Source organism: Equus caballus, chromosome 6 (genome assembly GCF_041296265.1).
Source record: "Equus caballus isolate H_3958 breed thoroughbred chromosome 6, TB-T2T, whole genome shotgun sequence".
Lineage (NCBI taxonomy): Eukaryota > Metazoa > Chordata > Mammalia > Perissodactyla > Equidae > Equus > Equus caballus.
Genome location: NC_091689.1, coordinates 87,084,116 through 87,107,934, shown reverse-complemented (window position 1 = coordinate 87,107,934; position 23,819 = coordinate 87,084,116). Strand labels below are relative to the sequence as shown.

The 23,819-nt window shown below is 47.5% G+C and overlaps 1 protein-coding gene across 2 annotated transcripts; it reads left to right on the top strand.

The window, feature by feature from the left end:
- Positions 1 to 515: 515 nt before the first annotated feature.
- TIMELESS (timeless circadian regulator) lies at positions 516 to 23,180 on the top strand. 2 transcript variants are annotated; one of them, XM_001504843.6, is made up of 29 exons: positions 516 to 656; positions 10,970 to 11,123; positions 11,271 to 11,424; positions 11,543 to 11,657; positions 11,752 to 11,814; positions 12,109 to 12,210; positions 12,394 to 12,549; positions 13,065 to 13,198; positions 13,395 to 13,482; positions 13,765 to 13,941; positions 14,311 to 14,528; positions 14,772 to 14,875; positions 15,020 to 15,189; positions 16,623 to 16,757; positions 16,859 to 17,010; positions 17,721 to 17,818; positions 17,910 to 18,033; positions 18,145 to 18,346; positions 18,625 to 18,770; positions 19,397 to 19,482; positions 19,573 to 19,690; positions 19,782 to 19,864; positions 20,096 to 20,238; positions 20,433 to 20,610; positions 20,693 to 20,761; positions 20,877 to 20,995; positions 21,945 to 22,170; positions 22,300 to 22,404; positions 22,544 to 23,180. In XM_001504843.6, the coding sequence occupies exons 2-29, from the start codon at positions 11,027 to 11,029 to the stop codon at positions 22,615 to 22,617; spliced, it is 3,636 nt and encodes a 1,211-aa protein (XP_001504893.3). In that variant the 5' UTR covers positions 516 to 656; positions 10,970 to 11,026; the 3' UTR covers positions 22,618 to 23,180. The 2 variants fall into 2 exon arrangements, with proteins under 2 accessions (XP_001504893.3, XP_014596491.2); XM_014741005.3 differs by lacking the exon at positions 516 to 656 and adding an exon at positions 9,992 to 10,150.
- The last annotated feature ends 639 nt before the right edge of the window (positions 23,181 to 23,819 follow it).

Here is a 23,819-nt window from a genome sequence, read left to right as displayed (position 1 = left end):
TTTCGAGAAATTGATTCCTTCTATTGAAATGCTTAATAATTCAGGAAATAATTATTCGTTTGAACCCTCTCTTCTGTTGTTGGCAAAATACTCATCTCGGCAGAGGCCAGAGGAGACTCTCAACTGACCAATGAATATTTATTGTCGATCTCTTCCTTTTAGGAGCCTCCTGCATACTTCGCAAGCTTTAAGTCTGTACCTCTAGATGACAGTCACTCTCGCCCCGCAAAAGACCACCCTTCCCCGTAGTTCAACTCTCCACTTCCTCCCAAATAAAGCCTAATTTTTCTAACTAATCATGTAAGACTTTGGAACAATCCACTTGACTAAGAGAAGGGGAAGAATGTTTGTAAATTCACTTTAATCGGACTTTGATTCCTATTTTCTTAAGTCAGCAGAAAACTCATAGCGCTGTGATTTTTGACTGAATGTAGGGAATCAACTCAGATAAAACAGTACTTGTACTCGCTTCCCTTTTCCTTACTTCATCACTAACCCCCCTGCTCCTCGGGGTCACATGGACCAGCCCGGCTCGCCCCGCCCCGCTCCCCACGCAGGCCGGGACTGGTCCGGCTGAGCCGGGTGGCGGGAAAGGCTGCGGCCCCGCGCCTGAGGCCGGTGCCTCCGCGGGGATCCTGAGGGCCGGCGGGGAGCCGGTGAGTGAGTGTGGGCGACAGGGCTCTAATCGGGCAACGTCCCTTCGAAGCTGCAGGGGCGTTCTTGGGAGGCACTGAGTACCCTTTCCCGCCACCCGGTTTGAAGGCAGGGGGCGGGGCGCGCTCTTTAGGTGCGCACGCGCAGTGGCCGACCCTGCGTCTGGGGTGGGTGCCAGGGTTCCTCACTCCCGCGGGGTGCTCCCTCCTCCCGGCGGCAGTGTGCGCGGCCTGGTCCTCGCGCGGGGTGGCGCTGTGACGGGAAGGGGTTCGGAACCCCTAATGTAGAACGGAAAGTTTCCGGGCATTTCCACCTGGCAACTCCCCATCCAGTTGAGACCTGAAAAAACAGGTGTGCCCTTTCGTGGTCAGCGGGAGTCGGAATTCGCAGCTTGCTTGACTTAAATCTTGGGTTTTTACAGAATGGATTTCTCATTCTCATCCTCTTCCTTTCTCTCGGGTATAAGACTTAAGGAGGATACAGCCTCTGCTTGGGTGTATTAGCTGGACCATTAGCCATTAATCACGCTCCTTCCCTTGAGGCTCTCAATTCTTTACTCGGCCCTGCGTGCTGCCGCTAGTTACCTTTAGAGATAGTCAATCTGGGCGTTTCAGATTCAATTTAAAACTCCTCTTTGGCCACCCGCAGTCACGCTTAAAGCCTTAGGTGGGCGTCCATGGCCGTTCACAGTCTGGCCCTGACCCTCTCAGCCTCAATTTCTAAAGGTCCCTCATGTTTCCTGTCTCAAGCACTTGACTCCCGGCCCCAGATCTGCATTGTGCTCTTTCGTGCCTGGGCACCTACGCTCCTGCGGTTCCCTCTGCTTGAAGTTCTGGCCAGTTCTTTGCCAAATGAACTTCTCTTTCAGGACCAACCTCAATCGTCCCTCTGAAAATCTCTGTTTCCAGCCCTTCCAGGCCAAAGTAGTCGCTTTCTTCTTTACGTCCCTGAAGTGTTTACCTCCCTGTGTTATCAGTGGCGCTCAGACAACTCGGTAAAAGGTCACTGAGCTCCTAACATGTACTGTGCACTGTGCTCAGTGCCAGGTGGACAGAGATGAATAGAACAGAGTTTCTGCTCCAAAGGAACTCCTAGTCTGGAAGGAAAAACACGTGTGAATGAATCCTCTGCAGTAACAGGGTGACAAAGAAGACTGCCCTGGCTTCCTAACTCCTCTAACTCCCAACCTTCTTGAGGAAGCTTAAGTCCTTCCACAACTTCACACACCATCTTATGTCCTGATGCCTCCAAATCTCCAGTCCCAACCTCTCCTCCGTCAACTTTGAGACTTGTCCACCTTCAGTTTAGAAAGCGTTTATTGAGCACCTACATTGTTCTGGTCACGATGATTCCCAGTCTCAAGGAGTTTATATTTCAGTGCAGTTGTCATCAGGGGATTGAGTTAGAATCACCTGTGGAGCATTTTCAAAACACTCTTATGTAAGCCCCACCCCCTGTAAATTCTGACTCAGTCAGTAGACTCTGAAAATTCAAAGGTGAATAAGAAACAATTCCTGCCTCAGGGAATCTGAGGCTAATGGAGGGAGACAGACATTGTCAACAATCTGTTTAAATATTATATACAACACGAGCTGTAAATGCCATGATGGAAGTCTGTTTATGGCACAAAGTAGACACAAAGGAGAGAGAGACACAAAGGTTGCTTCTGTATAGAGAAATCAGGAGGAAGTGTCATTTGAATAGTCTTAAAAGATTAGGGGACAGGCTCTAGGAGGATGAGAGAAGGGCATTCCAGACAGAGGAGTGTCTTGAGAGAGAAGCTTAAAAGGTAAGCAGCAGGCCAATCATGAGGGCCTTTGTGTTGTAGGCACTGGGGGGCCACTGAAACTTTAGTTTTGTATAGTAGTGCATGCTAATAGTAAACAATTCAATAGTACTGAAGTGAAAGATAAATATTTCTCCTACCTTAGGCCCCCATGTTCTCCCCAAAGACAATCACTATGAAGTTTCTTGTGTATCCACTGAAGGATTTTAAGCAGGGTGGTTATATGGCCAAATCTGGTAACCGTATTGTGGATAGATTTAAGAGAACAAAACTGGAGGCAGGGATAGAGGTTAGGAAGCAGTCGAGTCATCTAAGCAAGAGATACTCAGGACCTGAACTAAGGCAGTAGCAATGGGGGTGGGCAGGGGCCAGATAGGAGAGTTTAAGAAAGAAGAATTCGTCTGAGTCAGTGTCTCAGAGTATTTAGGTTTCTTATAAGAATAACTGAGTAGACAGTGTCAGTCCCTGAGAGGTCCAAAACGGAAGTGGAGACAAACCTGGGAAGAAGTTCTGTTTTGGACATGTTGAGTGTGAGGTATCTTTGAGATGCAGATGGAGAATGCTGTTCGTTAGTGTAACGTGTGGGATCGGCACCATGAGAGCTCAAACGGGTGAGCGATACAGATTTGCTGGCTAATGGCTCAGAGATGGTAGTTGAAGACATGCGAGTGCATGAGTTTGCCCAAGGAGGCTGTGTGGAGTGCGACAGGAAGAGGACTAAAGACGCAGGCCTATGGCACATCAGCACTTAAGGAGGAGAAGAGCAGCCAATATGGAGTCAAGGAAAGGTTTGTTTTATGTTGGGCTTTCCCACCCCCTAAGATGGAAGAGCTTTGAGCAACTAACAGCATATAGGAATGGAGCCAGTATAAAGAGAAAATTGGAAACAAATGAGAAATGGGGAGTACCCAACTGAGAGATGGAAGTGATCAGTCAGTCACAAAAGAAGGGCTTAGATTAGAAGCCAAGAAGTCAGAGTGGGCCTTTGAAATATGTATGTTTTAGGCTTGGGTGCAGGGAGCTGAGCGAGTTCATGTCTGATGACCTCGGTTGTTCCTGAGAGGGAGGGGCAGAGACGCCAGCTGAGAGGTGTGGGAAGCAGTGGAGTAAGGGGGCTTGAGGATATCAGTGGAAGTTAGAAGCAGCTGTTCCTTGGGAAACGGAAATGGGAGTGGACCAGGAACATCGAAAAGATTTGCTGGGCCGGGCTGAGGGCCCTGCTCAGGTTGCAGACTACACATTTGTTGTCTATCATTACGCAGAGTTGTTTGGTTTTCTCCAGCAAATCTGAGGCTAGATTTGAATCCAAGAGTCTAGAAGCAGATGGTTGCGTTGATCTGAGGTTGGGATCTTTTGCAGGGTGAGTGCAGTGAAAGGAAAAAAAGACTCAGACCTCACAGGGAGTGATATGTAGAGATACAATAATAGGATATGTGATGCTGCTTGTGCGACCCCAGTTAGTTTGATCATTTTGTTTTTCAGACCAGAAATCTTCAGTGACTCCCTGGTTTATGTTCTAAAGCCTTGAATTGGTAGACAAAGACAGGGTTTTCCCATAAAGAGCCCCTTTCCATTGCTTTCCAGATAGACCCATCTGTTAATAGTGACTCCCTCTTAGCTCTTGCTCTGGCATTTCTCTGCCTAAAAGCCCCGTCTCCTTGTCTCCTCGCAGCTGCCTGAAGCCTGTGTGGCCTTCAAAGGCCCAGTTCTAATCACACTTCCTCTGACAAAACCTCCTTGGCCACTTTAACCTGAAAAGAGCCCTAGTTTTTCAGAATTTTTTTCAATATCACTTAATTAGAGCTTGTTTTCACTTTTACAGTTTCTTCTCTATATTAGTGGGTTTTATTTCTGCAGCCACATTCCTCAGTTTCTTTAGCACGGCCACTGCACCTCGCACCACTACCTTTGCCTGGGAGGCTCTTCATAAGCATTTAGTGACCCACTGTAGAGTCCAGGAGATGGGGAGGAAACTAGAATTTTGAGAGTTCTTACTTTATGCTCAGTAAAGTGCTTGATATCAGTGCTTCTCAAACTGAATTGGTGAAGGACCAGGTAGAGTTTTATTCCCCAAGCTGTTGCAGATCAGTACTTTTCTTTCTTTTTCCCCTCCAGCTTTATTGAGATACAATTGACATATACAGTACTTTTGTAAAATACTAGAGCTATTACTGGAAAAATAATGTGGGGGAAAAAAAGACATATAGAATATGGGCTTTTTTACTATAAGAGTCAACAAACAACAACTCTATCAAATCGCTGCCAGATGTTCTAAATACTCTGCTTCTGTACTTGTCTTCATGCAGACTGGTCACAGTTTGTGGACCAGCAATTATCCACAGACCACACTCTGAGTAGCACTGATTTCCTTGACCTCATTTAAACCTCTCCATTTGTTTCTTCTCAGTATACTGATAGAGACACTGAGGTCTAGGTTAAGCCACGTACTCAAGATCACCCAGTTAGTACTGGACAGAACTGGAATTCAAATGCCAAATGTCATTCTTTTCATTCTGGTGATTCTCAAAGTTGGTTCTTGGAGCAGAGTTGGTTTGGGGCGGAGTTTTTTTGTTTGGCTTTATTTTGTTTTGAAGAAGTGAGTTAATTTTCTATTTTGAATTGCAAGTATATTAAATATTTTATCCTTTGTTTTCCTTTGGTTCTTGCATTTTGAGGCCTACATTATTAATTTCAGATGAATATTGCCTCATCTCAACTGCTTGGTACTTAGTTGAGTGGAAAAAGTAACTAACATCCCTTTTTTTTTTCTGAGGAAGATTGGCCCTGAGCTAACATCTTTGCCAATCTTCCTCTATTTCATGTGGGATGCCACCACAGTGTGGCTTGACCAGCAGTCCTAGAGAACCCCTGGCCACTGAAGCGGAGTGGGCAAACTTAACCACTATGCCACTGGGCCGGCCCCCTAACGTCCCTTCTAAATGTCCAGATTTGCTTTGTCTCATATAAATGTTTCATATAAATGGCATGATACAACATGTGACCTTTTGTCTCTGGCTTCTTTCACGGAAAGTAATGTTTTCAAGGTTCATCCATGTTGTAGCATGTTTCAGTACTCCATTCCTTTTTATCGTAAAACAATGTTCTCTTGTATAGATATAACACTTTTTGTTTATCCATTCATCGGTTGATGGACATTGGGGTTTTTCCACGTTTTGGTTATTATAAATAATGCTGTTGTGAATATTTGTGTGCAAGATTTTGTGTGGATGTACATTTCATTTCTCTCAGATATATCCCTAAGAGTGGAATTGCTGGGTCATGTGGTAACTCTGTTTAACATTTTGAGGAACTGCCCAACTATTTTCCACACCAGCTGCACCATTTTACATTCCCACAGCAATATATGAGGTTGTGTGGCTTTTTGCTTTAAGTTACAAAATTTGAAGTTGGCAACCTTATGTTAGTCTCTCTAAATTAAAAAAAAAATTAAAGACCTGTCCATGAAATCCAGAAGTTTGGGAACCACTACATTCCACCAGTCTATATTTAAAAACAAAACAAACAAAACTCCCCAGAAAACCTATGCAGGAGTTTATCAATGTGGAAAAAAAAAAGAATTTCTTTCTTTTCTGTTGCTTCTTTGGCAAGCCAGAATGGTTGGTTTTCCTATTTGGCCTCTGTTGTGGGTGAAAGAGGCAACATGGGGAGAATTACTTTCAAAGTAGAAAACTCAGAAAGTGGAATAAAGTGCTCTGACTGGAACAAAGAGAAATTATAGGCTTGTGTATATCTGTTCTGTCCCATTGTCTGGAAATAGCACATGTGGTTTCTCCTTTCCCCTTGTTGGTGGAAATAACCATAGTGAGACCCCACTTCTGTGTGTGCAGCAGGATAAACCTTTGATTTTCACAGAAATACGAGAGTTTGGGGTGTTTCAAAACTCATTTACTGTGGGAGACGAAAATCACAAAGATGAAGGGGTAGGGAAGGGGACCAAAGGAGACTAAGCTTTGAGAGAAGAGACAAGGTTTCTGCGTCTCTGTGGGTAGAAGTGGGGAACGACAGTCGCTCACAGTCTGGCGGCCCACCTGCCCCCCATTATTTCCAAAGGAGCGTCAGCAAGGAGACCTTTGGGCTGAGAAAGCAGATAGGAGGGAAACCCTGGGAGTACAGCAGTGGCTACCTTTGCTGTTTTTATTGAAACGTACCATTTCACCAAAAGAATTAAAAATACCTTTATTTTTAAACACAAGATGTATCTTTACTGTTAATTTCCGAGGTCCCTCATCTGCTTCAGAGCATTCATATTTTTATGTGGTTGTTATTGTGGACTTTCTACTTTATGTGCCCTTTTTAAATATAGGCTTTGAATTTTTGTTTGCATAGTTAGTTTTTGTACGATATATTGTTTATTAATATTACAAAGTTTTCCTAGCTGTTCCCCAGGTTTGGGATATCTGGGTCATCTCCAAGCCTTTACCATTAAAGATAACTCGTCTATAAACATCTTATTGGGGTGTCTATTCTCTCTGAGCCTCTGTTTCTTCATCTGTAAAATGAAGATGATTGTACAGTACCTGTCGCTTGGGACCATTGTGAGACTCAGAGTATAATAATGCTGTGAAAGCCTTTTATAAACCAGAGCGCACTAAGAAGCGTGTTAATTTTATTTTTGTACAAATGATTTCCTTTCTTTTTTCTATTATTTTTTTGGGTTGGAGTCCTCAAAAGGGGCTCATTGGTTCAAAGGGTGTGACCTGGGATAATCTGTTGTTTCAAAATTCATTCATTCAGCAAATATGTACTACATGCACACTGTATGCCAAGCCCTATTCTAGGCAGTGAGGAATGCGGAAAAAACAGAATACAGTGAAACCTTGACCTCGTGGGACCTTCCTTCTGTTGGGTTGGTTTATGACTTTTATTATATGAATAGTAGATAAGTGAATGATTCCTAAGTGCCAGTCAGAGGAACAATACTATTTAAAATAATGATATTTTTATCTGTCTGAAGTGAAATGAGAAAAATAAGGACAGTGTACGCAGTTTTCCATAAAGACTTGTTTACGCACCTTAAAGGAAAGGACATAGCTGAGATTCTATCATATATACCTTTTTTTAGTGTTAAACTGTTTCTTTTATGAAACAACAGTGTTAATAGATGTTAGTGGGGTTTTAGAAAAGTGTTTTATTTTTAATATCCCTATTTTTTATATCTTTACCAGTCAAGATAAGATGGTTTCCCTAGTTTGGGGGGACATATACTGGTACATGAAATCATAAAGCATGGGAACCACTGACTTTTACTTCAATTTTTATTATCTATCACTGTTTACAATGTGCTTTCATGTAACTTAATTGGATTCTCACAATACAATAACCGTATAAGGGAGGTGGCGTAGCTATCTGTCTGTTCAGGTCTGCCAAGAAGCGGACACTGAGATGGAGTTAGGGGTACAAGACGCTTATTGAGTAGTGTGCCTGTGGTAGATTAAGGGGGCAGCAGGATTGGGGGCAAGGAGAGCCTCAGACCACAAGGCAGGTCTGAGAGTCTCAGCCAACCCAGTGGGAAATTCTGATGCAAGGACTGCCTGGTAGAGGAGACCTTGTTGGACAGAAATGGCTAGGCCCTAGGCCCCTGTGCTTAGTCATTCGCTGGGGAGCTGCCCGAGAAGAGCAGGGCTGAGGTGGCTCCTGGAGGTACTGTCAGCTAACTGCATTCTTTGCAGCTGAATGGCACTCTCTTTCTCTCTTTTTTTTTCAATTATTTTATTGAGATCATCTTGGTTTATAACACTGTGTAATTTCAGGTGTATATTATTATATATCAGTTTCTGTATAGAGCGGGCTCCTGTATGGCTGCCACAGTATCCTTTCCCTTATCTTTCAGATGAGGAAGCCAGGTCTGACTTTGTGAAGGACAGATGGGTAGACAATGAAGCCAGGACTCTGACCCCACCCTCTGACCATTGTACTGTTCTTTCTGTTGCACCAAGTTGCATTTAACAGTTTTTACTGAATCTCTCCCATATGAAGGAAATTCAGTGCATTCAGAAATGCATAAGACAACATTTAGTAGAAGAGAAAAGATGTATTCTGGATAATTATACTGTAAAAAAGTGGTTCAGTTCAGGAAGAGGAAGTACATATGGAGTGATACGTTCAGTCAGATCCTGTCCTGCTGTGGGCTGTTTGGGAAAGCTTCATGGAGGAGTGGCACTTGAGCTGGATCTTGAAAGTCAGATAGGCTTAAAACTTTTGGAGTTAAGGGAGGGTGGACCTTCCAGAAGGAGGGAATAAACTGAGCAAAGGTTTGGAGAGCGTGAGGGGGCTCTATGTCTTGGGACTCTAATCTTCCTGGGTGGTGAGACTAGATAGCCAGAGGAGGCAGCCAAGCCATGGATCTAAGAAGAAGTGGTGGGTTGGATGGGTATGTATGATGTCGATGTAAAACAAGTAATCAGATTATCAGTGGTCTAGGAGAGGAAGGTGAGGCCAGACAGACTAGGTGAGTAGCTTCTAGTTAACTGAAAGAAAAGAGATGAACTGTAAGTTTTCTGTCCCTGGCTGATTTTTTTAAATAGTGTGTTTCCACCAGAGAGAGCAGAAACTCTTTTATTCCTGTTCTAATGAATAGGCCCAAGACTGCCAGCTTGCCTCATGACCCCTGGCCTGGGAGCTTTACAAAGTAAATCATCTGACCCACTTCTTCCCCTCTTTTGCCTGTTGCTCTCTGGTTTGGTCAAAATTGCAGGAGATTAGAACCTGAAGTCCTAGGTCTCTTACATAATCTCCCTTCTCACGTCTGCAAGGACGGCTCCTTGCCCATCTCCTTGCCCCTCCCCATCTTCCTTTGGTAACCAGGTAGCAGGTAGCTGTTACCACCTGTTATTTTTTCCTTTCAAGTAAAGCGATATGTTGAAAGCAGAGGTTTGAGTACTCTGCTGGGGCCAGTTTTACAAATATTGAATCTTTAGTCAGAATTGGTCCACGATGGAGGAGGCAAGATATGGGAAAGGGCAGCTGGGAGGACTATATGAGGTTATCTGTATGGGAGCCTTCCAGATGTGGCTTTGTCACTGCTGTTAGAAGAAGATCATTTCACACCTTTTAGTGCCAGAATGTCATGCTGTGTCTGGTTTTGAGGAGGACATGCTGACTCCGCATCTTTATAGACAGCTCTGCTGTCTGTTTTTGTCAGCTTCCTAGGCTGCCACTTGGAGAGAGCCGACAGGGAAGCGCTTAAATCTGTGTGTGTGTGTGTGTGTGTGTGTGCGCGTGTGCGCGCCTGTGTGTCTATGTATGTGTGAAAAAGCTGGATTTATCCTTGAGGAGAGTCAGAGATCTCACACACAGCACCTACCTCTCGGGAGCCCAGGGCTCGGGGTCTGCAGGTACCCTGAGAGAGGGCAGCAAGGGGAAGTCTTCTTGGTCATTCAATCAGTGTTTTGCCGGCACACTCCTGTTGGTCAGACAGCGGATTAGCACTGGGCGAGGGTAGAGGGATAGGCAGCCTCGAGAAGTAGACCAGTTACATAAATGCAGGAAGATAACATCAGGCATTAAAGCGTAGTTCTGTGGACACTGCCCATTTCTTGTCGGGGAACAGGGGTGGAGTCGGGGGCTAGAGGTAGGGGTGGAACAGGGAAAGGTCTTTTTAGAGGAAGCTGCCAAGGGCTGAGAGCAGTGTGGCTGAATGTGCTAAGGGGACGAGATTCATGGATATTCCCGATTTTCCACAGGAGCAGGGTAATGAATGTAATGTGTTTGTGTGTGTCTGTGTTATTAGTGTCAGGTTCTGAGACATCCAGGATTCTGGATCTGTGCCTACTTGCTTATCTGATGACGGTTCAGGGATCTTAATAAAAAGGAGCATGCTTCAGAATAAGGAAGATGGTTCCTCCGGGGAGAGTGACAGGGAGTGTAACTAGGTCCTGTTTACTGCTTTTTCTCGCCCATTCTGTTAGATGCTGGCTTCTACTAAGATTACCCAAATTTAAGAGTAACTTTGGGGAGGAGAGAGAAGGAACTTTCTCTCCGCATCCTTGGAGCCTCAGAAGCCTCAGGGCCCTAGGCTTTGTCAGATCCTAGGTGGAACCACTGATGCTCAGAGCTGGGTTTTCTTAATTCCTGTGGCACATAAGAGCTGTGACAGTGTGTGAGGCGGGGCCTGGGTCTGGCAGTTTTAAGGAGAGGGGAGCTCATTCTCTGCTGCCTCCAAAAGGCTGCAGAACTCTCTGAGTGCGAAAGTCTCAGGGTTGATGCCTTTCTCTAACCAACCTTGCTTCCTACTAGGTTATCTTGACTCTGAAACAGACTGTTTCTGCAGCTTCAGACCCAAGTTAGAGATGGGGCAGGTTCTTAATTCTTAGGCTTGGAGCCTCTTTGGTTTTGATCAGGTAGAAACCTTAAATCTTTCGCTGGGCCTGGGAACAGAACTTTTGATTGTGACAAAAGTGAGGCATTCGAGGGTGTTGTTCAGAATACCCTGAGCATTAGGGCCCAGTCCTGTTCCCCTCTCCCTTTGCTGAAGAGGACCCTGCACATGTTATCTTTCCCTGTCTGCAGGCCGCGTCATTTCCGTCTCCACCTAGCTTCTCCCTCTCTTGGCTGGCCCACTGATGTATGGACTTGTACATGATGAATTGTGAACTTCTAGCCACATGTAGTGCCCTTGGGTACTTGGAAGGAGACACTTACCACAAGGAACCAGATTGCTTAGGTGAGTACCTTTTTGAGGAAACAGGTTAAAAACTCGCTTGAGTTGAGGAGGTCTGTTGAATTTCTCAAGCCATGGGTATGACAAGCATGTGGGCCTGGTTGGAGCATCTTCCAGGGTTCTCTGTAAGTGTTTACTCTGTCCCTGAAGAGAGTGTGAAGGATTTGATCCGCTACTTGAGGCATGAGGATGAGACGCGAGATGTGCGGCAGCAGCTGGGGGCAGCGCAGATCCTGCAGAGTGACCTTCTTCCCATCCTTATCCAGCACCGCCAGGACCAGCCTCTCTTTGATGCTGTGATCAGGTCAATTCCCCAGCCTTTTAACCTTTACCCTGTGCCAGCCATTGTTTGAGCTGAAGATTTTGGTGTTTGTGCCTGGTGAGGAAACGTAACAACTTCTCCCTCCTTTACTGTCTCCCAGGCTGATGGTGAACTTGACACAACCAGCCTTGCTCTGTTTTGGCAGTGTGCCCAAGGAGCCTAGCTTTCGGCACCATTTTCTGCAGGTGCTTTCTTACTTGCAGGCCTACAAAGAGGTGAGTTTTCCTTCAGAGTCCCTGGGGCAGAATTTGGAGGTAGTAGGGAAGGAGAGGGTGGATGCTACTTCAGGTCCATTCCCCTACTTTGTAGGCCTTTGCCAGTGAGAAGGCTTTTGGAGTCCTCAGTGAAACCTTGTATAAGCTGCTGCAGCTGGTGAGTGAGTCCCCACCTCACAGGATCCCACGGGACCCTTAGTGCCTTCCTCCTCCTCTGGGCAGAGCCCTGGGCTGGGCGTTGTCGGGACACACTGAGTTTTTAGATATGGTCCCAGTCCTAGTGGATACGTAGTCTGGTCCATTGTCTCTGGCTGCCTCAGGACTGCTGGAACTCTTTCTTTCCTTTCTTTTTAATCCTGACCCTTGTCTGTGCCTCTGTCCTCCAGCCAGAGGAGATGCTGCCTGCCTTCCACAGGGAGTCTCTTCCTCTAACTCTCCTTCTTCTGACTAGGGCTGGGAAGAACGGCAGGAGGAGGACAACTTGCTGATTGAGCGGATCCTGCTGCTTATCAGAAATATTCTCCATGTCCCAGCTGACCTTGATCAGGAGAAGGTGAGAGGGTCTTGAGTTGTCTGAGTTCCTTTGCTTGGTTAGGCTGAGCTGCCCTTTTTTGCTTTTCTGTCCTCTTACAAGTCTGGGGGGAGGAGCCTTGGTCAAGGAATGAGTTGGAGAACCTCAAGGCAGGGCAGTGGAGCTGACTGACCTCCTCTTCTCCCCTCACCTCACACTGCTCAGAGGATTGATGATGACGCCAGTGTCCATGACCAGCTTCTCTGGGCCATTCACCTCAGTGGCCTGGATGACCTGCTCCTCTTCCTGGCCAGCTCGTCTGCTGAGCAGCAGTGGAGCCTGCATGTGCTAGAGATTGTCTCCCTTATGTTTCGTGACCAGGTGAGACCCTGCCCTGTTGCCCTGATCCCCTCATCCATGTAGTTTTCTGCTATTGGGCCAGAATTGCTCTTGTAATAGTGGCTGACTTATGTGGGGAGAGGTGGGTAACAGGTAAAGTAGCCGTGTCTTGAGTGTGGGGTCCCATCAACAGTCCTATTTCGTTCACTCTTTCCGTCCTCAGTAAGAGTGAACTCAGGGGGCCTGCCCTGTGGTGGAGTGATTGGATTCGTGTGCTCTGCTTTGGCGGCTCGGGGTTCGCCAATTTGGATGCTGGGCACAGACCTACACACTGCTCGTTGGGCCATGCTGTGGCAGCGTCCCACATAGAAGAACTAGAATGACCTACAACTAAGATATACAACTATGTACTGGGGCTTTGGGGAAAAAAGAGGAAGATTGGCAACAGATGTTAGCTCAGGGCCAATCTTCCTCGCCCCCAAAAAAACAAAAACAGAATGAACTCAGAATAAGGAATGACTGTCCTTCTGACTCTTCCCTCTTTGTTCTGAATCTAGAACCCTGAGCAGCTGGCAGGAGTAGGACAGGGACGCTTGGCTCAGGAGCGGAACACAGATGTGGCAGAACTGGAGGCGTTGCGCCAGCGAGAGATGGCAGAAAAGAAGACTCGAGCCCTTCAGCGAGGCAATAGGTGAGTGGCAGGGTGCTACTCTACCCGTGTTCCCATTCCATCACTGGAATTCTGAGGGCTTGGGGCAAATTCTAAGACAGTGGTGACCGGAGAGCATTTTGCAGTTACAACACACTCTTGCGTGCTGATGAAAGAGAACAGGGATAAAGCTTCCAGAGAATTGAGGAATCACCCTGGACCTTTTTTTTTGCTGCAGGCATTCTCGATTTGGGGGCTCCTACATTGTCCAGGGGTTGAAATCCATTGGGGAGAGGGACCTCATCTTTCACAAAGGTCTCCACAATGTGAGTGTGCTCCCATCGGGGTGGGAACATTGTAGAGTTGGGGGCCGGAGAAGGGTAAGCATCTCCGGGGGTAAAGCGTCTGTTTTGGGACTTAGAAAGTTGGAGACGGTAGGAGAAATAGAGCCTCTGGCGTTGTCTTCACTATATCTTCACTCAGTTCCAGAGGGAGAGAACCTTCTAAGAGTTTCTTCTGAGAACAGTGTAGCACCAGGGGTGCGGAAAGAGCTGCACGGGGAGGGTGGTGGTTGGGAGTAATTCTAATCCTCCAACCCACACCCCCAGCTCCAAAACTACAGTTCAGATTTGGGAAAGCAGCCCCGAAGGGTGCCTAAACGTCGCCAGGCTGCCCGGGAGCTGTCCATTCAGCGCCGCTCCGCCCTCAACGTGAGACTCTTCCTCAGAGACTTCTGCTCTGAGTTCCTGGAGAACTGTTATAACCGGCTCATGGGCTCGGTGAAGGTGAGAGCCTAGGAAGGAGGGAAGAGAGAGGTGATGGGGAGAGCAGTGGGTGAGAGGGCACCCTGGGAGGAGCCTATGGGAGGCTGAGCCTGGAGTGTGGACTAGTAGGTTGGAGGTGTGTAGGCCACCCCTGAGAGATGGTGAAGATGTCAGGAGGGAGTGGGTTATTCACACAGTTAAAAAAGGCTCTAGCCAAATTGCCCTAGAGGAAGGGGAAAGAAATGTGAAGAGACGTGGGGAGAACAAGAGAAGGTTGGAAATTATGGGTCCTAGAATGTTGTTATAGATTGTCCAGGGTCTACCCCATCATCACAGGACAGGAGAAAGTTGGAAGCCCTGGGGTCATGGTCTTTTTTTCCTGGACATTAGGATCACCTGCTTCGGGAGAAGGCTCAGCAGCACGATGAGACCTACTACATGTGGGCCTTGGCTTTCTTCATGGCTTTCAACCGAGCGGCCTCCTTCCGGCCAGGCCTGGTTTCTGAGACCCTCAGTGTCCGTACCTTCCACTTCATTGAGCAGAACCTCACCAACTACTATGAGATGATGCTGACTGACCGCAAGGAAGCTGCCTCCTGGGCACGCCGGTGAGTGGGATGAGAATTGGGGTCAAAGTGGGCATCTTGGCCAGGCGGGGAATCTGAAGGCCTGCATTCTGGGTGGTATTTTCTTTTCTGTTTCAGGGTTACAGTGGTCAGGCTAGGGAGCAAGGACTCCCTGGGTCATTCTGTTTTTGATGGCACTGTTTTGGGGTGGGTAGGGGTGGTACTGTTTCTATGAGCCAGTCTCCTAAGTTGTCCTCCATTTTACCCCTTTCCCTCATCTCTCAGGATGCACCTGGCCCTGAAGGCCTATCAGGAGCTGCTGGCCACAGTGAATGAGATGGACATGTCCCCAGATGAGGCTGTGAGGGAGAGTAGCCGCATCATCAAGAGTGAGCCCTGGCCTGCTCTCTGATCCTGGCTTTCCCCATCCCTTGACCAGAGTCTCCCTCTTCCCAGTCCCTACTCCATCCATCTCTCCTTTTCCCAAACCTTCCAGACCAGTTCTTCCATTCCTTTCTACTCCTCATTCCCAGACAACATATTCTATGTGATGGAGTACCGAGAACTGTTCCTGGCGCTCTTCCGAAAGTTTGATGAGAGGTGGCAGCCCCGCTCTTTCCTTCGTGACCTGGTGGAGACCACCCATCTCTTCCTCAAGATGTTGGAGCGGTTCTCTCGGAACCGTGGGAACCTGGTAGTGCAGGTACTGGGTGCCCCAGGGTGTGGAAAGAGTTGTGAGGGCAGGGGGAAGTTTAGGGGACTCTCGCCTCACAGTGTCTGCAGCTTAAGCTGATCTGTTAGAACTTCTCTGAACTAGAGGGCACGAGGTTTGTCAGTGTTGCCAGTGTGAGTCTTCTGTTGTTTCCTTCTCCCATTAGGTTAATGCGAGATCTGCCATAAATACCTTACATTATTCAGGAAACATTTATTGCACACCTATGTGCTAAGCACATAAACTCTGGGGATTGATAACTTTAGAGTTGAGCAATTATGCTGTGATATTTCCTGGTACTTTAGAAGCATTGTAGTGAGATGGAAAGAGCCTTAGATTAAAAGTCAGACAGTCTGGGATCTTGTCCTGTATTAGTTACGTTAGACTAGCTCAAGCTGCACATGTCAGTCTCCAGATCCCTAAAGGTAGGATTGTACTATGAGCCTGAAATGAAATAATAGTGTCTAGGACAAGAAGAAAATCGCAAGGAATTTGTATCCTGAAGACCCAGGGATTCTGCTTTTTAAAAATTTTCCTATAATCCTATTTGCTACAGCTTAAATTGGGTCAGAACTAGACTTGGAAGGGGCAGTAGTACCAATGAGACTTTGCTAAAAGATATTTTTACACTCAGGGCTCTATTATCAGAAATAAAAGGTGCTATCATTTATTGAGTATTTACTATGTATCAGGCGCTGTGCTAAGGTTTTCATGTAATCCTCACAGCAGTACTTGGGCAGACGCACAGAGTGGTTACCAACGTGTCCAAGGTCTTCCTAGTAAGTGGCTAGTGTCAATACTTAAATCCAGATCTGGTTGACTCCGAAGCTCATGCCCCTAACCTTCAGTGTGTTTAATTAAAAGTTCCTTGAATAGAGCATGAAGCTGAGGGCATCCAGACAATTGCCCATACCAAAGGCTGGTTCCCAGCTGTGACCTGGGGGAGCAAGGTTGGGGTGTTAATTCTCCTTCTCCTGCTTTTCAGGAGGAAAATTATAGGTTACATTTACATAGTGCTTTGCATTTTCCTGTAGAATTTCTTCACCTTGTAGCAAATGTGTTCATTCTATAGACTTCTGCTTAAGATATCACTGCTTTGGGGAAATCTCTGACCCCAAGAAATGAGTTAAGTGCTGTTCCTATGTTTTGCCGTGGCATTTTATGCTTAGCTATATTCTAGATCTTGGCCCTGCTGTAATTTACCTGTCTACTTACCTGTCTCCCCCACTAGACAGCAAGCTCCTCAATGGCCAGGAAATATGCTGTTCACTGTTGTTTCCTCATTGCTTGGGAGTGGCACATCGTGGTCACTCTGTGACTGTTTAATTAACTCAGACATCTAATTAATTAATTAATAGAGAAGACATTGGTAGGAGAAAGGCCTCCTTAGCTCTCCTGCTATCCTAACAGTTCTTTCTCTATAGAACAAACGAAAGAAGAGAAAGAAGAAAAAGAAGGTCCTAGACCAGCCCGTTGCTTCTGGTAATGTCCCCTCTAGCCCAGAGGAACTGGAGGCTGTGTGGCCATCCCTGGCTGAGCAGCTACAATGCTGTGCCCAGGTAGGTAGTTGCAGAAACCCTATGTTTCTCGAGGGTAGTGCTCTGGGTAGGCTGTCTGGGTTTCCCTCCTCTCTGTTCCCATAGCCTTAATCCCTCTCTAGGATCCTGAGCTCAGTTTGGACTCCATGGTTCCCTTTGATGCGGCCTCAGAGGTGCCAGTGGAAGAGCAGCGGGCAGAAGCCATGGTGCGGATCCAAGACTGTCTCCTGGGTGGCCAAGCCCCACAGGCCCTGACCCTCCTTAGGTCTGCCCGGTAAGAACCCTGCCCGCCCATCCTCCTGGATCCAGCTTCTAGGCCTTTGGGGGCTGGAGGAGCTTTCACTGTGATTCAGGGTTCTTGATCTTCAAGAGAGAGAAGTCCCACCAGGAGTGCTGGGGCTCTGTACTGTGTACTGAGTTCTGGGGAGTTTTGATTGGTGTATTGGTGTTTTGTTGTTTGTTTTTGTTTTATTTTTGAGAAATATCAAAAAGCACAATTAATTGGAGAGAAAAATAAGGATAATTCTATGAGTCAAAGACAGCCATTATTAACTTTTTGATGAGTTATCGTCCAGATTTTTTTCCCCTCTGTGTTATATATATAGACATGTCATATACACCCTTTTACAAAAACGAAATATTGCACATACTGACTTATAGTGTTATTTCACTTCTTGATATATTGTCAGCATCATTTCTCATCAGATGTATTTCTTTACTAGTTAATGGATTTAAAACACCATTGTATAACTATGTACATTTATTCAGCCAAATGTCTATTTAGATTTTTCCATTTTGTTCTTGTATGATTTTCATTGCAATGTGGCTTATGAGGGAACATTTTCTAGAGTCTTTGTTTCATCTCTGAGGTAACAGTTTGCATTCACTTTTCAGTTGACAAATGGAATGTCTAAATTCCTTTTCCCACTTCAAATTATAACTCACATTTTCTCTGGTTAAAGCCTTTTTCTCTCTGTGCTCCAGGGAGGTGTGGCCAGAAGGAGATGTATTTGGCTCTCAGGACATTTCCCCAGAGGAAGAGATCCAGCTGCTGAGACAAATCCTCTGCGCCCCACTTCCCCGTGAGTCTCCATCTCCTTCGCATCTCTGTCCTTCCAGCTCTTCTCTGCTACCAGCCTCCCAGACACCGAGTAACCCTCACTCTTTCTATAGGGCAGCAGGGGCCAGAGGAACGCGGGGCAGAGGAAGAAGAGGAAGAAGAAGAGGAGGAAGAGGAAGAGTTGGAAATGGTCCAGGTGTCAGAGAAAGAATTTAATTTCCTGGACTACCTGAAACGGTGCGGGCCGTGAGGACTGAGTTGGTCCCAGAGTGTACGTTGTGGGGCTGTGAGGATGAGCAGCGACTTTCTTGTGCTGACATCCTCTCCTTCCCTCTCTGTTGGGGGCAGCTTTGCAAGCTCAACCGTCATCCGAGCCTATGTGCTGCTGCTGCGGAACTACCAGCAGAACAGCGCCCACACCAACCACTGCGTTGTCAAGATGCTGCACCGGCTGGCCCATGACCTCAAAATGGAAGCCCTGCTCTTCCAGCTCTCACTCTTCTGCCTCTTCAATCGTCTGCTTAGTGACCCTGCCTCTGGGGCCTACAAAGTGAGGAGACACCAAGGACTGGGGTCCTCAGGTGTGGGGGAGTCCTGGGCTAAAAGGATAGTCTTCAGGAGATGAACGGCACTGGGTGATGTCAGGGCTGAGAGATGAGAGAACGGTGAGGAAGGGGACAGGCAAATTGGGGGACTGCATGGGGAAGGATGGAAGAGCGACTGAGCGAGGAGGGCACAGCTGGGAACAGGTGTGAGGAAATACGTAGGGGGCCAGGTTTATGAATACATTTAGGCCAGCGGCCTCACAGCAGCCTCCCTCTCCCACAGGAACTAGTGACTTTTGCCAAATACATCCTGGGCAAGTTCTTTGCATTGGCTGCAGTCAACCAAAAAGCCTTTGTAGAGCTGCTGTTCTGGAAGAACACAGCTGTGGTTCGAGAGATGACTGAGGGCTATGGCTCCCTGGATGGCGGGTGAGCTTGATGATGGGGAAGGGCGGGCCATAGGGGTGAGTGACAGTCACAGAGTGTCAAAGCTGCAAGAGCTTGCAGATCAGTTAGTCTAACCTTCCTTTCCCTTTCACGGGTGAGAAAACAAGCCCCAAAGGTGAAATGCTTTACCTAAGGTCACCCAAGAGGACCTGGGACTAGAGCCTGTCTCCTGTCTGCCCTAGTTTCTTTCTCTTTCACCAGCCTTCACGGGGGGGTCAGTTGGGAGTGGGGTGGGCCCCCAAGGGAGAGTCTGTATGTGCCCTGTCCCAAAATGTGCTGGGAAACCATATGGATTCATAGAAATTTGTCCTCTTTCCCTTAGTGTCTCAGCTCCTCTCCTTTCATACTTCTCTCTTTTTTCTGTAATACTCTCAGACTCTGCAGTGTCAGGTTCCATAGGCCCAACCTAGAAAACCTCTTAGTCTGACTTTTGGGTTCTTAAGTAGAAGGAGAGTGGGGGAAGGAAGCACACCTTAGGCCTCTCCTAGCCGGTTCCTTTGAGGTACCTACATCATCCTCGTTCCTTTTAGAACTGACCGGAGAGGGCCTTTGGTCTCCTCTTTTTGGGCCAACAACCTACATGCTCCTCTTTCCCTTTCCGCATTTAGATCTTCTAGTCGCAGACCCCCTGTGTGGAGCCCAGAAGAGGAGGCCCAGCTTCAGGAACTGTACCTCGCCCATAAGGATGTGGAAGGTATGAGGCCTTGAGATCAACAGAGTTGATGAGGAGGGCAGCCTGAGCTCTGGGACCTCTCTTCACTGCCTCGCCGCTCCTCCACCTCAGGTCAGGATGTGGTGGACGCCATCTTGGCACACCTGAATGCTGCCCCTCGGACACGCAAGCACATCGTCCACCACCTGGTGCGGCTGGGACTGGCTGACAGCGTCAAGGACTTCCAGAGGTAGAGAGGCACATGCTCTGGAGGGAGCCGAGACGGAGGACCCTCTGTGCACTCCCTGGGCCCCCTCTTCCACTGACACCTCCCTAAACAGGAAAGGAACCCATATCGTACTGTGGACAGAAGATCAGGAGCTGGAGCTGCGGCGGCTCTTTGAGGAGTTCCAGGACTCAGATGGTAAGTGAGGTGGAGGCTCAGGGAATCTGAGATGAGAGCCAAGCTGTCCATTTCTTTTCCCCCCACCTCCTGCTCCCAAGGAAGGCATATCCCATCCCTTCTGTCCACTGACCATATTTCTGGTGTCATTTTTGAGTGAATTGAGCTGGCCTCTTTCCAAAGACCTCTGATTTCCTTTACGAATGCCTCTCCCCCACTGCTCATGGGTATTCACACTTTGCTTCTCTATAGATGTCCTGGGTCATATCATGAAGAATATCACAGCCAAACGCTCACGGGCCCGAATAGTGGATAAACTGCTGGCTCTGGGGCTGGTGGCCGAACGGCGGGAGCTATACAAGAAGCGCCGGAAGAAGTTGGCACCCTCGAGCTTGGTAATAATCTTATCCTGGCTCTGCCAGTATGGGCCCCTCCTCTGGAAGTGCTCCTTAGAAGTAGGCCACCCAGCGTTCTTCCTGCTTCAGGCTGTTCTGATGAGGTCCCCCCGGTGGGGCGGTCAGGAGCCGGAGGACTCCACTCAGTTCCTCATGTTGCCTACTCTTTTATTTCCCACCCCAATGAATTTTAGCCTGATGGAGAGAAGTCCCTAAAGGATTTTTGCCAGGAAGATCTGGAAGAAGAGGAAAACCTGCCAGAGGAAGAGAGTGAAGAGGATGAAGAGAGAGAGGAGGGCTCAGAAACAGAACAAGCCCAGGGAAGCTCCGTCCTTTCAACTGCAAACCTTGGGCAAAGCCTGCATCAGGAAGGTGAGCGTGTGGGCTGGCGGAGATGTCTCAGGTGGAAGAGTTGGGCACGTGGGACAATCATAAGTTTCCCTCCTTCCCTTAGGCTTTTCCACTCCGCTCCTGTGGCTCCAGAACTGCCTGATTCGAGTAGCAGATGATCGGAAAGAGGATGGTGAGTGGAAAAATGATAGTTTCCGGAGGACTGGGGCACTGGAGGCTGCTGGAGACCTGGTTGTGGGATAAGGACCAGCTCTTTCTTCACCATATGGCTATTAAACCTGTCCTAGGCTGCTCCCAGGCAGTTCCATTGGTGCCGCTGACAGAAGAAAATGAAGAAGCAATGGAAAATGAGCAGTTTCAGCAGCTATTGCGCAAGCTAGGCGTCCGGCCTCCTGCCTCTGGGCAGGTAAATAAAAACACCAGTTACAGTGTCAGCTGGGGCATGTTGGTGCTGTTTCAAAACACGTCTCCTCCTCCTCATTGCAGTTGCCCTCTCTGTCCTCATTTCCTGTCACCTCTGACCAACACTCCTGCGGCAGACGTCCTGCTGGTCCTCCTCTCTCCCGTCTCCCCTTCCCCTACATCCATCTTCCACACTGCCCCCTGAGTGTCCTTTCTAAAACAGTGTTGATTACATCACTCCCCTGTCCAGGGCACTTGGTGGTTCCCCACTGTTTGTAGGACAGAGTCCACAGCCTCCGAGTGGCATGCCGGGCCCCTGGCCAACCTTTGCAGCCTCATGGCCACACCAGCACACACTGCCCTTACACTGTAGGCATCTGGGACTGCTCTCCATCCTCCGCACAGTAGACCTTTTCACACCTCCAAACAGTTGGCCATGCCAGTCCCTCTACTGGAAGGCTCCATGCACACACATCACCCATCTTCCTGATGAACCTCCACCCAGTCTTCAGGAGTCAGTTCAGTTGTCACCTCCTCAGAGAAGCAGTCCCTACCACTCTTTCATCCCCTAAGCAAAAGTAACTACGTTGGCAACTGGGACTTGTTCATTCCCTTGATATTGCCCCAGTCCTCTGGCGTTACAGCACAGTGGTTCTCCCATTGGACTATGAGTTCTTTGAGAGCAGAGATCATATCTGATTCACCTTTAGATCCCCAGGATCCATTCGTTTATTTAATTAGCAACTGTATTTACAAGGAACCTCTTACTGTAGCAGGCACTGTGCTAGCCATTAGGAATATATGTTGGATAAGTAAGCAGTAAGTAGATTTCACAACCCTTGTGGATATTCACCAACTTATTCATATTTATTCAATAAATAATATCAAACTCTGGTGAACCTGAGGCTAGCCCTTTCCCATTACTCTCATTTTCAACTTCTTTGCCCCTGTAGGAAACCTTCTGGCGAATTCCCGCCAAGCTGAGTCCCACCCAGCTCCGGAGGATGGCAGCTTCTTTGAGTCAACCAGAGGAAGAGGAAAAGCTGCAGCCAGGGATAGAACCTGAAGTCCCTGGAGAGCAAGGGGCTGAGGAGGAGCACCACAAGGAACATCGAGCACAAGCCCTGAGGGCCCTCCTGTTAGCCCGAAAAAAGAAAGCAGGCCTGGTGTCCCCAGAGGGTAATGGCAGGAGTGCTTATCTATTGAGTATTTACTGTGTGCCAGCCATGTTGATCTAGAGGGCTGATAGAGTGTTTTGGGAATCTGAGGGCCTGTTTCCCTAATTTATGCCTCTTATGGTCATTTCAGAGGAAGAGACTCCTGGTGAGAAAGAGCAGCTGAAAGTGGCACCCAAGAAGCGACAGCTGCTGGACAGCGATGAGGAACAGGAAGAAGAGGAGAGCAGGAGCAAAGGTAGGGAGCCTGATGGGACCTGCCATTTCTTCTAACCTCTAGCACTCTTCTTGTTGATCCTGAAGATAAAGGCTCCCACCGTCCTTCCCGCTTAACATATTTAGATATTCTCTCTCTTCTCCGCCCGTCATTCCCATAGCACCAGAGTTGGGAGCTCCAAGAATCCAAAAGAAGAAACGGTTTCAGATTGAGGATGAAGATGAGAATGACTGAAGAGCCGGAAGCCTGGGGGTAGAGACAGACATGTTTTTAGGTCATGAGTTTAAATCAGAGTAGGGAGGTTTCACACAGGACCCAGAAAATCCTCTTAACTGGACAGAAGCCGCAGAGTCCTGGGCCTCCCCATGGATTTGGGGTCCAGGAAGTTCAGGCAACAGTGTTGGACTCCTCTACAGTCACTTCTTGCTTCAGTAGCTCTCTGGTGACTTACTCCTCTTCTTCTAGGAACCATTTCTTTGGGTTATTCGCATGCCTTAGCAAATGAGAGGAGTGAGTGAAATATAGAAGGCACTTTGAACCCCTCTTACTGGTCTGTTCTTTTTGGCTTTCTGATGGAGTTGGGTCACAGTATCAGATGAGGAGCTTCATGGCATGATGCATGGGGGTGTTGCACCATTTTTAAAAGGCACCAGATGCTCCCATCCTCATTTTCTTTCCTGTGATCACCCCCTAGACACCAGATTGAGCCCAATTCCTGCAGTTGAGGTAGGGTTGGGATGCAATACTCTCCAGATGAGGAATGTATGTGGTGTTGAATTAAACATGTAAAATTACAAGTCACCAGTGTTGATCTTTCTTGCTGTCTCTCTACATACCTCAGCCTTCTACCTGCTACGTTCTTGAAAGAAGAACTTTTAGGGTTAAAAGAGAACATCAGCCTTCCTTTTTCTCTTGCTTTCCTTATAGAAGACACAGAAAAACATTCGCCCCTCAAGATCCTTTGTCTAGGATAAATCTTTAGGGTGACAAGAGTATGCAGCAGGAAGCAGCAGGAGCCACAAAGGGAGAAAAAAGCCAGTTTGTCAGCATGGGACAGAGGGGAGGACAAGTCTGGGCAAGAAAGAGATGGATAAATATTGTCCCTCCGTTTTCTTGGAAACCATCAGCTTTCCGGCTCCCTTGTGTTTCCAGCTGAGGGAGAGTGAAAGTGAGATTCAAAAAACAGCCATTCAGATCAGGGAGAGCCCGAGGTAAAGGATGTGTTTGGACTGTCTTAAGTCTCTGACTTCATTTTTTTTCCTCCCACGGCCTCGTAAGGTAGATGTGAAGCTATATCCAGGGTGAGTGAAGTTTCCAAGGGCTAAGACACCTCCTGGCTCTGACCAGTCTTGGTGTTTCTTCGTCTGTAGCCTTTCCCCACTCCCCAACCTGAGCACTGCTTTTTTTTTTTAATTGAGGTAACATTGGTTTTATAA